Source organism: Argentina silus (assembly GCF_951799395.1).
Source record: "Argentina silus genome assembly, chromosome: 2".
Lineage (NCBI taxonomy): Eukaryota > Metazoa > Chordata > Actinopteri > Argentiniformes > Argentinidae > Argentina > Argentina silus.
The window spans coordinates 19062004-19077854 of record NC_139656.1 but is presented as its reverse complement, the minus strand read 5'-3'; the positions used below and the strand labels follow the sequence as shown (position 1 = coordinate 19077854).

General features: G+C 44.3%; 1 protein-coding gene across 1 annotated transcript; it reads left to right on the top strand.

Moving 5' to 3' along the window:
* Positions 1-769: 769 nt before the first annotated feature.
* On the top strand, positions 770-15458 carry cdh11 (cadherin 11, type 2, OB-cadherin (osteoblast); the record flags this gene model as incomplete). The annotated part of the gene is made up of 11 exons (XM_083665119.1): positions 770-1009; positions 2107-2401; positions 3388-3507; positions 4830-4997; positions 6605-6792; positions 9412-9665; positions 9880-10016; positions 10631-10752; positions 11434-11551; positions 14177-14428; positions 14962-15458. 11 exons carry the CDS (start codon positions 770-772, stop codon positions 15456-15458), a joined length of 2391 nt encoding a protein of 796 aa, XP_083521245.1.
* Positions 15459-15851: the final 393 nt, after the last annotated feature.

The following is a 15851-nucleotide window of genomic DNA, read 5'->3' as shown; positions in this document are numbered from 1 at the left end:
AATTGTTGGATGTGTGATATCACCTAAGCTATTTGTGTGTGACAAAGCCTGTATTTTTTTCACTTATACTGTATGATTGAGTCAACTGATGGAAGATTGGGACTGGGAGAGAACTTGTGTCACTGCGCTTTTCCCCATTGTCCTTTTGTTGACTGTGAGTTCATGGTTAGTAAATAAAATATTGAGTACTGCATTTTATATTGCATTTGATTCCAGAAGGACGCTATTATTTTCTCATCCTCTACTAATCTAATGTAACAGCATAGGAAACAGTTAAATTCCAGAACACCAGTGGCTTGATGTCTAATTAAATAAGGGCAAATGAGTTTACAACCTCTCTCACTTAATTAGAACATGATACTGAGGCACTAAATGAATTAATATATTTAGATTTGAGTGGAGTCACTTAAAACTTTGGTTGTTGTCACTTGCATGGTGTCACTAAACTACTCCTGCACAGACACCTATGTTGTCCCTCAGTGATTGAATACATTTATTTTGTGTTTCAGGGCCTGAGTTTGGAGAAGGAGGACAAAGGGTGAAGGAAGAAAGGGGCTGTGATGAGTAACTGCAAAAACCAAAGCATTTGGTGAGGTTTTGGGTCCAAGTCCCCCCAGGGCTAGCGAGTGAGGTGAAAGACTGTTCAGGAGGACGGTTTTCCCAGGATTCTCTTTGAGTTGTGTCTCCGAAGGGACACCGCCGCACGTGCAGGAAGGCTCAAAGGAAGTCGAGGCAGAAAGAGAGGAGACTGCTGGTCGGAGTCGGCAGGATGTGGCAGAGACTGGGACTGCAGATGTTCCTGATGTGCCTGGGCTGTGCCACACTGTGCAGCACCACGGCCGCCTTGGCCCCCCTGGAGCGCGGGCACCGCCGCCGCCTTTCCCTACACAGGCATAGGGAGAGGGGAAAAGAGGGCCAGGTTCTTCACCGCTCTAAGAGAGGCTGGGTGTGGAACCAGTTCTTCGTCATCGAGGAGTACACGGGCCCAGACCCAGTCTTAGTAGGCAGGGTAAGTAAGGTTGCACCGTTTGATCAATTCTTCATCATCATCATTACCTCACCACCTCTTGTGCCTTTTCTCTCCCCCTATTTATTTACCACCTCCATTATCATTGTCATCACCATCACCACCTCTTTTCCCTTGGCTTTCCATCTTTCTTTACCCCCTCCATCATTATCATCATCATCATCATCATCACCGTCACCATCATCACCGTCACCATCACAAAGCTCTCTTTCCTATTCTCCCCCTCTATTTCTTCACCCTCTCTCTGTTGACCGCTGAATTAAAGTCAGAAGGATTTTCATTACCAGCCAAGACCTTGGCAATATCCTCCATTTGTTACACAAAAGCAATCAGTGGCCCACTTGATTAAAGGTTATAAATTGCATTTCCTTTTCAATAACAAAGCATTCCCCAAAGACACTGACGTGTGGGAAATGGGCGATTTATGGCTCCACAGAAATTATGATTACAAATGGGGACCTAAATTTGCCTCTCTAATTCCGCCAGAACCGAGATAGGATGGTTCATGGTTATTACTGGATGGGGATATCTGGGGTCAAGAGACACATTTGGAACACACTCTAAAGGTTGCTAGAAGATGCATGATATTAATCAACAAACAACAACAATTTTTATGCTGGACGCGCATCAATATATAATATTCCATAGAGCCCGGGACATAATAATTATGCAACTTGTTGAGTTGATGTTGTATAGTTGATATACTGTATTATTCAAGAAACAACATTGTATTAACATGTTACATACAATAATAATTGGTTTGTAAATACATAGTAACAGCATATGAGCATATTTAGCTATGAAGTGGTAATGGGATAAATCCCTATCACTTACTGTGATATTCCCTTGTGCATCAAATTGGAATGAATACAAGCTGATTCACTGTATTAAATGCAATGACTTTTAATGTAGTTAGCAGTAAAACAAAAAAACAATCAATGTGATTGCATTTGCCTGATTAGCTGGGCTAAATATGCTAACCCTAACCCTAACCCTGGTTATCACACTACATGTCACTTATTATTTATCATGTAACGGTTTTACTTACAGTCTTGCTTGCCTATTGTTCTGTTTTTCAGCTCCACTCAGATGTGGACGCTGGGGATGGCATGTGCAAATACATTCTCTCAGGGGAGGGCGCGGGCACCATCTTCGTCATTGACGACAAAACAGGCAACATCCATGCCACCAAGACCCTGGACAGGGAGGAGCAGGCCCAGTACACCTTGACGGCCCAGGCCGTGGCCAGGGACACCATGAAACCCCTGGAGCCCCCTTCCGAGTTCATTGTCAAGGTCCAAGATATCAACGACAACCCGCCTGAGTTTCTGCATGGGCCCTACTATGCCAGGGTGCCTGAGATGTCCAACGTTGGTGAGTCTGAAGGAAACATGGAAGGGAAGGATGCCCCATACCCCCTGTCTGATTCACCCTTAGTCTCTTTTGCCAGTTGAAAAAGCTTGTTTCCCCACGCATTATTATTTATTATTACTGAAATCCGACCAGGGGGAAAGACACGTTTAAAAGATTGTTGCTATTGCTGCTGTTGTTGTTGTCGTCACTGTTTTGCAATTTTCCTGGTCACACCCAAGTATGTTGTTGTTGTTGTTGTTGTTGTTGTTGTTGTTGTAATCTCTTTCCCTGACACTCCCACCCAAGGTCTTGTGGACCAACATATCAAACTTGGCCTTAATTTACCCAATACAAAGATCGGGAAAAACTCCCAACACATAGGCAGTGCCTTTACCTCCCATTTATCATCTCCCATCTCCCCTCCTGTGCTTGTACACAACCTTTCAGATTAGGAGCCAGTCATGTGATTCACTAAAATCAAATAATGACAAATACTTTACTCAAATGGTCATTGTAAGTTCACTCCCAAGAAGGCCAGATTTGAGTTGTTGTTATTCTAGGCTTATATGCACTGTGCGCAATAGCCTGGGGACATGGTTATTGTTGTATGTATGTGGTGGTGGGGGGGGGGCAGTCTTACACCCTGTAATACATCACCCTTAATGCTGGCCTGTCACACTGTAAAAATCTGTTACCCTGTGATTCCTCCTGCTGACAGTCCAAATGGTGCTGCTGTTGTATGGTGGCTCAGACTGGACAGTCTGGACCGGGCCTGTTTCAAATGGTCATGCCAGTCAGTGGTTAAACTAAATTCACAATTAGGTGAAAAGTAAAATACTTTTCTAGAACTATATATAGCAGTAATTACATGGTAGAAATATGTAGGATTTGTTCAAGCTGAGTGTTCTAGTCTTTTGTGTAGATCAGGTTGTTTGTTATACAGGGTAAATGGTGTTGACTATGATGTGCCAGGAGAAACTCACATCTGCTTGTCTTCTGTTCTCCAGGTACGTCAGTGATGCAGGTAACAGCCACAGACGCTGATGACCCCACCTACGGGAACAGCGCCAGGCTGGTCTACAGTATTCTCCAGGGCCAGCCCTACTTCTCAGTGGAGCCACAGACAGGTACCTTACCCTAGTCAGACTCATTTAAATGCTCTTTTAAATGGAGAGTCTGACAGCACACCCATCTAAAAGTGCTCATGGGAGGCGGTACATCTGGTGATTTTCACCAGAGACGTGCAGATTATATTGAGGTTTTGAGGGGTGTGAACTTGCTTACAATTTCCGTCAGCAGTTTTTACGTCATGCACCGCCAGAATCTCAATTGAGAGATGAGATTCTAGGATCCAAGATTATCTTTACCCTTACATTTACATATTACATTCAAGTAATTTAGCAGAAACTCTTATCCAGAGCAACAATAAGTGCATCCAAATTCAGTAGGTGAGATAACCACATCAAACTAATTGAAAGAAAAACCTTCTTCAAAAATAGATGCTAGTAGCAATTAGAGTCCTACAAAAAGAAAAACAAGAACACTAATGTTGTCTGGTTGTCTCATCTTCTCTTATTTATGTTCCCACATACCCTGTGGGACATCATGACAACATACAGTATATCAAAAACAATCTTGTATTTTTCAGTGTATCAAATGATAATCCCTCATGTCTCACATATAGTCGCTGTGCCAAGGAAAGGTTCATGAGGGTAGCCCTGTTGTGCTTTGGGACTTCTCCAAAGCAAAGCCTGAGTGTACCTGTCCTTTGCCAAACGGAATTAACTTACAGCCAGATTAGGCAAGCAATATCCTGGTTGAACTCAATGCATTCTGAGAGCCAAAGTAGCGCTAGCCAAACAGGGAGAGCTCAGAGCTCAGAGAGAGAGAGAGAGAGAGAGAGAGAGAGTGATCGGGGGGAGAAAATCCTGCTAATAAACCAAAGCTGGATATTTCACTGGATCCTGTCCAATGCTCACATTTCTAATTTGTTTTGGGCTTATCTGCGTTTCATGCACAGGGCTCAGCTAAATATCACAGGAGAACAACCATCCTCAACGTATTCTCCTGCGATGCAGCGACTGCCAGTTTTGCCCACCGAAAAATAATTAAATAAAAAGACCGGCTTAAAAAAAAACAGCTTCACACATTTTTTAATCAGCCCAAAAAAAAGAACAAAGAAAAAAAACACAGCTACTTGCTGTTCTGAAGCCGTGGTCTCCTTTGAAACACATCCTTGTTTTACATCTGGAAAATTACCCCATATAGATGACAAGCCTGATGATTGAGATGGCACCTGTCACTGTGTGGTCTCACGTCGCAGTGATGCCCCCCTGATACCCTCCTGCTCTTCCCCTGGGTCCTGTAGAGTGAATTGTTAAGGTCACAGGCAGGTCCCTCCTGAATCAAATGTAACTTTTCCTTTCTTGTCACTCCTCTCTCTCCCTAGGGATTATTCGCACCGCTTTGCCTAACATGGACAGAGAGGCTCGGCAAGAGTACGATGTGGTCATCCAGGCCAAGGATATGGGGGGACACATGGGAGGACTGTCGGGCACCACTGAGGTGAAGATCACCCTGACGGATGTCAATGACAACCCGCCCAAGTTCCCTCAGAGTGAGTGTGAATGGCGCCCTGTGTGTCTGTCTGTCTGTCTGTCTTGGCTGTCATGTCTTTCACTTTCTCTGTTTTTCCCCTCTCTCCCCGAAACTAACTCTGACCCTGAGTTGGATACGTCTTTCTCTGCCCTAGTCGCCACTTTCTTTGCTAAGAAACAGGCGGCTTCCAAGGGGAACAGGTGTGATTTTTCCCAGTCTAGTGCCCCCCCCCCCCCCCCCCCCCCCCCCCCCCCCCCCCCGCTCTCTCTCTCTCTCTCTTTCTCGCTCTTTCCTCAAGCCTTGGATGACATATTCATATTGACATGTCAAAATATGGACCCCCCCCCCCCCCCCCGGAGAGCATGTAAAGTGCTGTTTATACAGGGTATAGATGTTAAAGAGGAAAATATAACATTTTAATTATTAAACGTTTTTACTGCTCCCATAGGAAATGTGGTGACAACAAATCTCCAAAGCGATAAAAAGTTGTGAAATATTTACAGTGTTTGTGTCTGTATTTGTGTGTGTGAGAGAGAGCGAATGGGAGGGAAGTAGTGTAGCTCTAAACTGTGCAAAGTGCATAGATTTTATCCATCTCATGTAGTAGAAATGGCCCACATCAATTTCCACCCTACTTCTTGTGCGCAGAGTAGATACACACACACACACACACACACATACAAAAACACACACACACACACACACACACACACACACACACACACACACACACACACACACACGCCTTATCCAAGAGAGTGCCCACTATTTCCCCTTACTTCCAGCAGATAGGACTATGGTTTGAATTCAGCAGGCCTAGTCAACTGCGGCTGCTGGATTGGAAAATGTTTTTATGATAGACTTGTCATTGGTGGAGTGAGGGGCATTCAAGAAACTTTGGTTAAAACTTGAGTCATCTACTGGGCTGATTCAACTACCTGAAATAGTGTTAGCCAATAACTGGAACGTTGTTGAATTAATAATCACTGGCTTTTGAGATGACACAGTTTTACTTTCTTACATCATCATTTTTTTAATTGAGCCATTTTTTTTCACTCAGTCTTCTCATTGTTCAGTCTCCAACATTAGCTCTGTTTTTCTTTCTAGTTTTTTGGGTCAGAGCCAGTATGGACAAGGAGGATACACTAATGTTCTCATGGAAAGATCCATGTTTTCATGTAGTCTAATTGAAATAGCATCCCTTTCACTTTCATCATTATGCCTTTTTGAAAAGACCTCTTTCCCATGTCAGAGTTATTTTTAAATGCAGCTGAAGCTTTTGGCTCTGAACACTAAGAGAGGAGGAGCAGACCGGGCGTGAGGCCATATGGTCCTACTGCTCTGCCTCGGCCATGGGCAGGTGTCTGCACCCCCCCCCTAGACACACACATGCACACACACATACACACGCCTGTCTGCTCATTGGCTTGGTTTCTGGCTACCTGAACCAACCTCTACAGGTAGCTCTTGTGTTACAAAGCTCACTCTCTTCATTTTCTGACCTAATCTGTATGTAATCTATAATATGTTATTCAACCAGTAAGTACGTACTAGGTGAAAACTATACTCCACCGACTGTAATATTTTCTCTGCTGTAACTGTATTTATTGTTTTTTCTTCACACAGGTGTATACGCCATGTCGGTTTCGGAAGACAAGGTTGTGGGAGAGGAAGTGGGCCGCCTCAAGGCCAAAGATCCAGACCTGGGGGAGAATGGACTTGTGACATATCGTCTCATCGAGGGGGATGGAATGAGTGTGTTCGAGATTAGTACTGACTCACAGACCCGTGAGGGTGTTATCAAACTGAAAAAGGTGAGTGGAGTGAGGATAGCGTTAACAATTGCATAGGTCATAGGTCATGTCTTGCAGTATGAGGTCAGGGAATCATAGTGGATTAAAAAGAGATGTGTGATAGAGTGTATAACAACAAGGTAATCTGCATTGATTTGTCACAAAGTGTCAAAATACATGACCTTAGATCTGTGTAAGTATTTAATATGTGAAATAGAGAGAGAGAGAGAGAGAGAGAGAGAGAGAAAGAGTGAGTGTGTGTGTGTGTGTGTGTGCATATGCGTGCGTGTGAGTGTGTGTATAGAGAGTGAGAGATAAAGAGAGAGTGTGTGTGTGTGTGCGTGTGCATGCTTGTGTGTGTGGCACACACTGAGCAGCAGAGAGAGAGAGAGAGAGAGAGAGAGAGAGAGAGAGAGAGAGAGAGAAGATTTTTCACCGTTCCACTCTGTGATTGCAATGACACTGCCTCAGTTTCTTATTATGTCTGGGTTGAGCATTGACTTTCATGGCTGGCTCTCTCTAGACGAGCTAGGGGGAACTCATCTCTGCAGGCTGACTGTGGGGCTGGCGGCTCCTAGTGCCCCAGTGCCCCAGCTCTCCTCCGCTCTGCTCTTGGGCTGGGATTATGCCCCCAGTTACCGACCTGGAGAAGTCAGCCTTGCACTGCAGTGCACAGCCGGTGCCTCTCAGTGTACAATACTGTAGCTTCATAATGCCTGGAGCTGCCTACCTGCCCTGCCACAGAGAGAGGCATTGCTTTAATCCCTACGCAGTAGCAGCAACACCAGTAGCAGTGTAGAAAGAGCAGCGCCACCTGGTGGTGCTTCAATTGTGGTGGTGCTTTAAATCTTTGGATCACTAAAATGCAATTCTCTTCTCTTCCTCCCTCATGGATTGAAAAGGTATGAATTAGTGTGAGAAATCCCTAGTCCAGCTCACCAAGCCAATGCTTTAAATTCATGAGTATCGCTCCTGTTCCTTTGTGCTCCCCTTAAAGTAGAACTGAACTCTACAAAAGAGGGAGCATTTGAATTTGAGTCGGAAATAGTAATATTTTCTCATGGGTTTATGTAAGCTGGGTAATTTTTTAATCACAGTCTAGTGGCGTGTGATTATCGGTGTGCACATGTGATGAAAAGTGCCCTGCTCAGTGACTCACGGCTGAGGATTAGGCCAGGTAAGCCTCAACAGTCGTTGAGATGCGGAAAATAGCCGTGTAAACATCTTCCTCTATGGTCGCTTGAACCCAAGTGATGATCAGACGTGGCTGCTGAGCTCATTTCCTCCCCCATTTCCATAACAGAGGCACAGCAACAATCACAATAAGTGTTATGAAAGTAATGGATAATGGAATCTGTGGCTGGGGAAAGGTGAAGAATTGAATCAGTCGGAAATAATGGTTTGATGCCAAGTAGAGAGAGAGAGTGGTGTTCGGGGGGGGGTTGCAATTGTTAACAGTGCTTCGCTCCCTCAAACATCAGGACCCAGGGACCTGCAAATGAGCCTATTCTGGCTGATGATGAGGATAGGTGTGTGTGTGTGTGTGTGTGTGTGTGTGTGTGGATGTGGATGTGGGGAGGGGGGATGGGGGCAGGGGGGTGAGAGAGACAATAGAGCATGCGGGCAACAATCAGTTTGATGCAGCCCTGCTGTACTCAATAACATAATGCCTCCCTGATACACCTCTTGGGAAATCATCACCTTTTGCTCTTCAAAGCATGTCGAAAATTAAAGTCGAAATTACTGACGGAATAGCTGGGGTTTTAATCAAGTATTCTGTTTCAACTGCGGGCTAACAGCACAAGCGGAATATTAAGAGGAGCCCTGGTATTATTGTGAATATTATCTACCGCTGATTAGTTTCAGCCAGCAAATTATGAAGTGCCAAATAAAGGAACCAAGAGAGTGTGTGTGACAGAAAAAGAGAGAGGGAGAGAAGAGAGTGAAAGAGGGTGAGAGAGAGGAATAGAGAGAGGAGGCAGAAGGTGGGAGAGAGATAGATTGAGAGAGAGACAGAGAGCAAGAGGGGACCTTGGAATCATGAGACGTGAGGAACACTCTCCGACCTGTTAGAGGAAAGAACTGGGTCACGCTTGTTTCCACCGTTGGCAGCTTCATTAAAGACATGCAAAAAATAAAACAGACTAAAGGAACTAAATAAAAAACAGACATAGGAAAATAACTCAAAATCAATCATACCAGTCAGAGACTGTGCGTGCGTGCGTGCGTGCGTGCGTGCGTGCGTGCGTGCGTGCGTGCGTGCGTGCAATGCCTTGATAACCTCAAGGAATGTATTATTTTTGCAACAGCACCCCCTAGCATCATACCTCCATCTGATGTTGAATAATTAATGTGGCAACAGTAAGGCAATGGAAATTTGGTCCTATCAACAATTTCACATTATATATATTAGCTTCTTAGTTTTAGGTAATCTTTACATCTTATAAGTATTCGGATGATATTGTCAATTTGCTGATCTGCAGCCTTGTGATATGCATCACATCAAAAGAACATCCAATGTATTTGTATTATATTTACCAGTGATGCAGTCAACCTTTTTTCTTACAAATTTATGTCACGTTTTACAATGACAATATGATTTTAAATAATTGAAATCAACTGTTCTCCCCCTCTTTACAGCCTGTGGACTTTGAGATCAAGAGAGTGTACACAGTGATCGTGGAGGCATCCAACACTCACGTGGACCCGCGCTTCATCGCCTGGGGCCCCTACAAAGACACAGCCACGGTGAAGGTCATGGTGGAGGACGCGGACGAGCCGCCCGTCTTCATTGCGGCCAGTTACAGCTTTGAGGTAGAGGAAAACGCTCCTGACGGCACCGTGGTGGGCCGTGTACATGCTAAGGACACGGACGTGGCCAACAACCCTGTCAGGTACATACAGTACGTCGACCAAAAACCATCCTTCTTTTAATTTACTTCTTTGTGTTAGTGTGGTTGTCCACCCAGGCAGTTATAGTTTTGAATACGGTTGAAAACTACATTCTTACTGCCCAACAGAAGACTTGTGTTTTTTTGTTTTATCTGAAGAACCAGGCTTTATTTGTTTATGATCATTCATATTTGATATGCACCTTGTTCACTTCAGGTACATGATCCCTCGGTACATGGACGTGGAACAGTTCTTCAGCATTGGCCCCGAGGATGGCATCATCAAGACCACCAGACCACTAGACCGGGAGGCACTACCCTGGCACAACATCTCTGTCAGTGCCACAGAGATCGGTACGCCTCCTCCACCCAACCACACAACTCCAGGGTTTGGAAATTAGAGACCAGGCTATGAATACCAGAGATGTAATTTGCCTGAGTAGCCAGTCACTGTGTTCCCACACCCTGCTCTTATGTGGTCTTAGAGACGCCAGCTAGCCAGATGTTTTGAAATAAAGATGACCACAAAGTGCCTTTCTCAAATGAAATGACTAGTTAGAGCTTACTGGCAAAACATCCACATCCCCCAAATAAAAAATATATATATTTTAAAGTTTGTAGCTATGTTTGCTGGCTGGCTGTATAATTTGATAATATGTGTGCTTGTTTGAAGTATATATATCACAAAATCTCCATCTTTCCTCTCTTGGATAATTGTATGCGTCAGAAATTCAACAGCTCAAAATGTTTCTCTGTAATATACATGATGTTCTTGTATGTCAGCATAATTTATATGCATTCAACAGGCCTAGATGAATATGGACACAAAATACAGACACAAGTTAATTCTGTGTTGTTGTCTCCAAGTTCTTCTATTGACTGACAGAGGGAGAACATATAGATCTCAAAACTGTATGCACATTGAAATGCGAATTTGTTTTTTATCCATTTGTTGTCAATCTGCATAGGGGGACATCACCAAGATACTAAAGTACGTGTCAACATCAAAGTCAAAGACATGAATGACAACGCCCCTGAGTTTGCCACCCAAAACGAAGTCCTTGTGTGTGAAAATGTTTCCCCAGGCAAAGTAAGTCTAGTCACGCACAATTTGTATCCCTATGCATACTGCCTCCAGAGTCTACTGTTAAATAGGCAGAACTCTGGGCAGCACTTTATTTTATGGCTCAGTAATAACTGGATAATTTCAGTACATGCAGATTTCTGCATACTAGTACCACCTTGAGCAGGGGATGATACTTGGTACTGTATATGAATATGTTCAGTATATACAGAATGATGCAGTACTCATCTTTGTAAAGTAAGCTTGGGTAGGTTATGATCAATGTAGCAGCCCATACCACTACAAACTAGATAAACAGTACAGTACCAGTAATTATTTTTAAAGAATTCAACTTTTGATAACAAGCCACCACCCATATCATGTTTTCTTTGTGTGTAGGTTTCTGTCCGTCTGTCTGTGAGAGCACGTTTGTGGGTGAATGTATGTGCATTTCAACCCAGTCTCTAAATCAATACGTTCTGGGGGATCACTTCTGCAGACCAAAGAATACGTTCTTACAGCAGCACATGTGGTCAACGCTGGTATAGCCAGATAATGCTGTATGTGCACACAGAACGTATTCTTTGGTCTGCAGAAGCGATCCCCCTGAACGTATTCCGTTGGAGACTATGTTGGTGCGTTTTATGTAGGATATGAGTGGAGTCAGTCCGTACTGCATAATAACACCCTATGTGTTGTTCTCCCCAGCTCATCGAGACAGTCAGTGCAGTTGACAAGGATGAGATGGCCCACAGACAGTACTTCCACTTCAGCATCGCCCCCGAGGCCGCCAACAACCAGAACTTCTCCCTCAAAGACAACAGAGGTGGGTGGGCTTAATGATTCCTTGTCCAACACTGAGATGACAGACCTCTCTTTTGACATTCATACCGACTTTCTACAGCACAGCAAGTATAGTACTTCCGTCAGTTTTACACAAGACCACAGTTTCTTTGTTTTTATTAAACATCAACTCAGGCTTCTTCAGATCCAGGTGGGATCAACCCTTTGTAGAGAGAGGAGAGGAGAGGAGAGGAGAGGAGAGGAGAGGAGAGGAGAGGAGAGGAGAGGAGAGGAGAGGGGAGGGGATGGGACGGGAGGGGTGGCGAGGGGAGGGGAGGGGAGGGGAGAGCACCTCTTTTCCACCTGCAGCCTCTGGGGTCTGGCGGATGACTCATCCCCTTCACGGCCTCGCTTCCTTCCACTCTGCCAGGTACTCAAATGGAGGGGAGCTGCTTAGGAAACCAGGTGTTTTCTGATCATTTGACCCTATTCCTGCTCAGCAGATTAGCACATTCTGAAAAACATGCCATGAAAATCTTTTTTTGTGCCATAAATATACCTTTGTTTTGAAATATAAGAATTATGATAGTTCACCTCTCCAAGCTCGCACCCTAATCTGGTGAATTTTGAGCCATTCCATTTTTGTAAAATGTATAATGATGCATAGATATTAGAACATATCGTTTTTTTGAGCTAAATTGAATTATAGTATAATCAAAACATGCATAATTACAGCAGCTAAAGCAAGTATAAACCGATTCTGAGCAGGTAGGTCAAATTGTATGTACATGTTTACAGCAGCTAAAGGAAGTATAAGCCGATTCTGAACAGGTAGGTCAAATTGTAAGTATACTGGTCTATATACTGAGTACCTGTTACATTCCCAGGGATGGGGGGGTTGCATCGGAAGTTGGCTCAGAGTATGTGTTATATTTCCCAGCAATGTAGAGAGCTGTGTAGGAACGCGGGTCAGAGTACCTGTTACATTCTCGCTATTTATCCTCTACGGCTGCGATCCCTCAAAAGAAGTGCACCCATGGGGATAACTAGGAGCCTCCTGAGGATGACATTTATCAGCTGAGTGTATAAACACCCTCAACAAACATAATGAGAGGCAATACTTAATGACTGAGTCTTCCCTCCGTAACAAATACATGCTCAGACATGGAGATTGGCTCAGGACATGTGACAAAAGCTATTGTCATGACGACGATGGCACATTCAACAGCTGCCGCCAGTTGAAGGACAAGCTATTTACACTACACTTGCCCTTAATGACATGCATCCGTCAATAGTCTCATCCTCTCTGGTCCTTTGCTTGAATACTCATCCCAGAGCAGACTGTTATCACAAGCCATTTGCCTATCTATCTGGCTCCGTGGGCAGCAGAATGGATGATGAAAATGAATGTGTTAATTGCGGCTTAATAGGATATTTTTTATCCTCTGATAAAGTCGTATCTGACCGTTCCAAGTGATGTTGCTGCAGTAGTGTCTGGCTGTATAACAGCCAGCATGGAGAGAGATGGCTCTGTTTGATCTGTACTAATGAGAGTCAAAACGAGTGCTTTTCAGCTGTGATGTTTAAAAGCCCCCTACAATATGAACGCCACAGATTATGCCCCGTCAGATTTTCAGGGGTTTATCTGGAGCCAAATGAATCCGTTCAAAGAGGCAGCAGTTTGCTTTTTTTTTTCCAATCTCAATGTATCAATTTATTTATTTATTCATGATTTTTCAGGCAGTTTGCATGCACTATACATGGCTGAGGCAGCTGTTATTATCATAATCATATCATGGTCCTTTATTTGAATACTAGAATTACAATGTGTGCCTTCTGGTGTTTCACAACTGCACGTGTAAAACAGTGTTCAATGTTGCTGCCTTTCTCGAAATCAATGTGATTTAGATGTTTTAGAGGAACAAAGTTTTGCACCCACTATAAATAGTCTGTGAATTAACCAAACCTAACCCTAATTAAAAGAAAAAAAATAATTTGACACAATAGTGACTGTCTTCTCCATGAAAGCACAACTTTGTACCCAAGGTTGAACAAACCTTAGACGGTACAGTATAGTTACAGTATTTTTTACATTTTTCACATTTACATTTCACATTGATTTCCATGTAAATGCCACTTTATCATGGCAATGATAGCTGTCCTTACCAAGTATGATGTGGCCCTGTAATGAATAGTGCAGGATTGATGCAGGGTTTCATTTCATTCTGTGTGTGCACCATGGTTCTGTTGCTATCCTAACTGAGGTATTGTGTGTGTGTGGGGGGGGGGTGACTGAGCCACAAGCCTCCTACTGTAAATGAACTCACTCCATCTCTGAGTGCGACCTTGTACCAGGAGAGTGTGCGCTTGGCGTCTTTCCAGACTCAAATAAAACCAATACAGCTGCCTCCACTAGCGCTTTGATTACACTTCCAAAAACTGATAAATGTTCACAGTATTAAACATGAATTTAATATCGGGAGATTTTCACCTCATTGCTCTCCTCCGCGGCTATATGTCTGCTCTCGCTGCCTCTTGCAGTCTGTGGATAAGTAAAACTCTTAGGTTATAACCGCGACTGTGTTAAGCAGTCTTTACATTCCCCCACGTTCCCCAACCTATTTTTTTTGCTCTCCTCTCTTCCATCCCCTTTGCCCACCATCCACAGATAGCACCGCCAGCATATACGTGACCCGGAGGGGTTTCAGCCGAATGACCCAAGATGTGTATTTCCTCCCCATCGAGATCAACGACAACGGCGTCCCACCCATGAGCAGCACCAACACCCTGACCATTCGGGTGTGCAGCTGTGACAGCAAGGACACCATCCTGTCTTGCAACGTCGAACCCTATATCCTGTCTGCAGGACTCAGCACTGGAGCCCTCATCGCCATACTGGCCTGCATCGTCATACTCTTAGGTGAGTGTGATGAGAAACCTTGACTAAGACCCTAGGCTTTAGCTCGTGGGCTAGCACAGTTGTGTGGCACGCCGGAAGCATAAGACGTGGGACGCTCACATGAACATCATCAGAAAATAAAACAACCATAAACATTCATGTTGTTCCTAATATAATATTAACCAATGTTTGACCAATGTTTCCACCATGGTAATTCTTGGCGTTTGCGTAGGAGTTTTTTTAATGTATTTATGGAACAGATGCAAAGGCATAATATTTATAGTGTGTGTCTTATCAATTAAGACTGTTTAAAAAGTAAAGGATGTAAAAGTCATTTTCTGATTTAAAACATTATTTTCGTCTTGCCAGGTCGCCCTTGCAAAAGAGGTTTCTAACCTCAAGGGTCTTACCTGGTTAAATAAAAGTTAAATAAAATAAAATAAAATAAAAAGATATATTGACTGTAAGAACTTAGAGGTACAATCAGTTCACTAATAGGTAGTCAGACCATGTATGTGAACTGACAGATATTTCTCCTTTTGCCCCTATTGCAGCAATAGTGGTGCTGTTTGTGGCTTTGCGCCGACAGAAGAAGGAGCCTCTCATCGTGTTTGAGGAGGAGGACATCCGCGAAAACATCATCACCTATGACGACGAAGGAGGCGGGGAGGAGGACACAGAGGCCTTCGACATTGCCACGCTACAGAACCCCGACGGTGCCAACGGATTCCTGCCACGCAAGGACATCAAGCCTGAGCTCCAGTTCCCTCTCCGGCCCGGCGGCAGGACCATGGCCAACAGCGTGGATGTGGATGACTTCATCAAGACACGCATCACAGACGCAGACAACGACCCCACAGCTCCACCCTACGACTCCATTCAGATCTACGGCTACGAGGGCCGGGGCTCCATCGCCGGGTCCCTCAGCTCCCTGGAGTCAGTGACCACAGATTCCGACCTGGACTACGACTACCTCCAAAGCTGGGGCCCGCGTTTTAAGAAGCTGGCTGATCTTTACGGCACCAAAGACTCTGCCGACGACAACTCTTAACGTTCGCCTCCCCCCTCCCCGCCCCTCCCCCCCACACACACACACACGTCCTCCTGCACCACATCCTCCACCTCCTTGAGCCCTCTCTACCACCCTCCACTGACTGACTGCGTGGTGTTTTAAGTTTACTATAAGTATACCACAAGTTCCCCTATTTATAGTAAACTGTTGTTTGTATGTGTAAAGTATACTTTCAAAGTATGCTAGGTACCTGTTGGGGATGTTTGTTACGGACAGAGGGTACTACGGAGGGGGTAGAGAGAGAGAGAGAGAGAGAGAGAGAGAGAGAGAGAGAGAGAGAGAGAGAGAGAGAGAGAGAGAGAGAGAGAGAGAGAGAAAACAAACAAAAAAACGGACACCTCTGTGGGATGTACTGGTGTGTATGGAAATGTA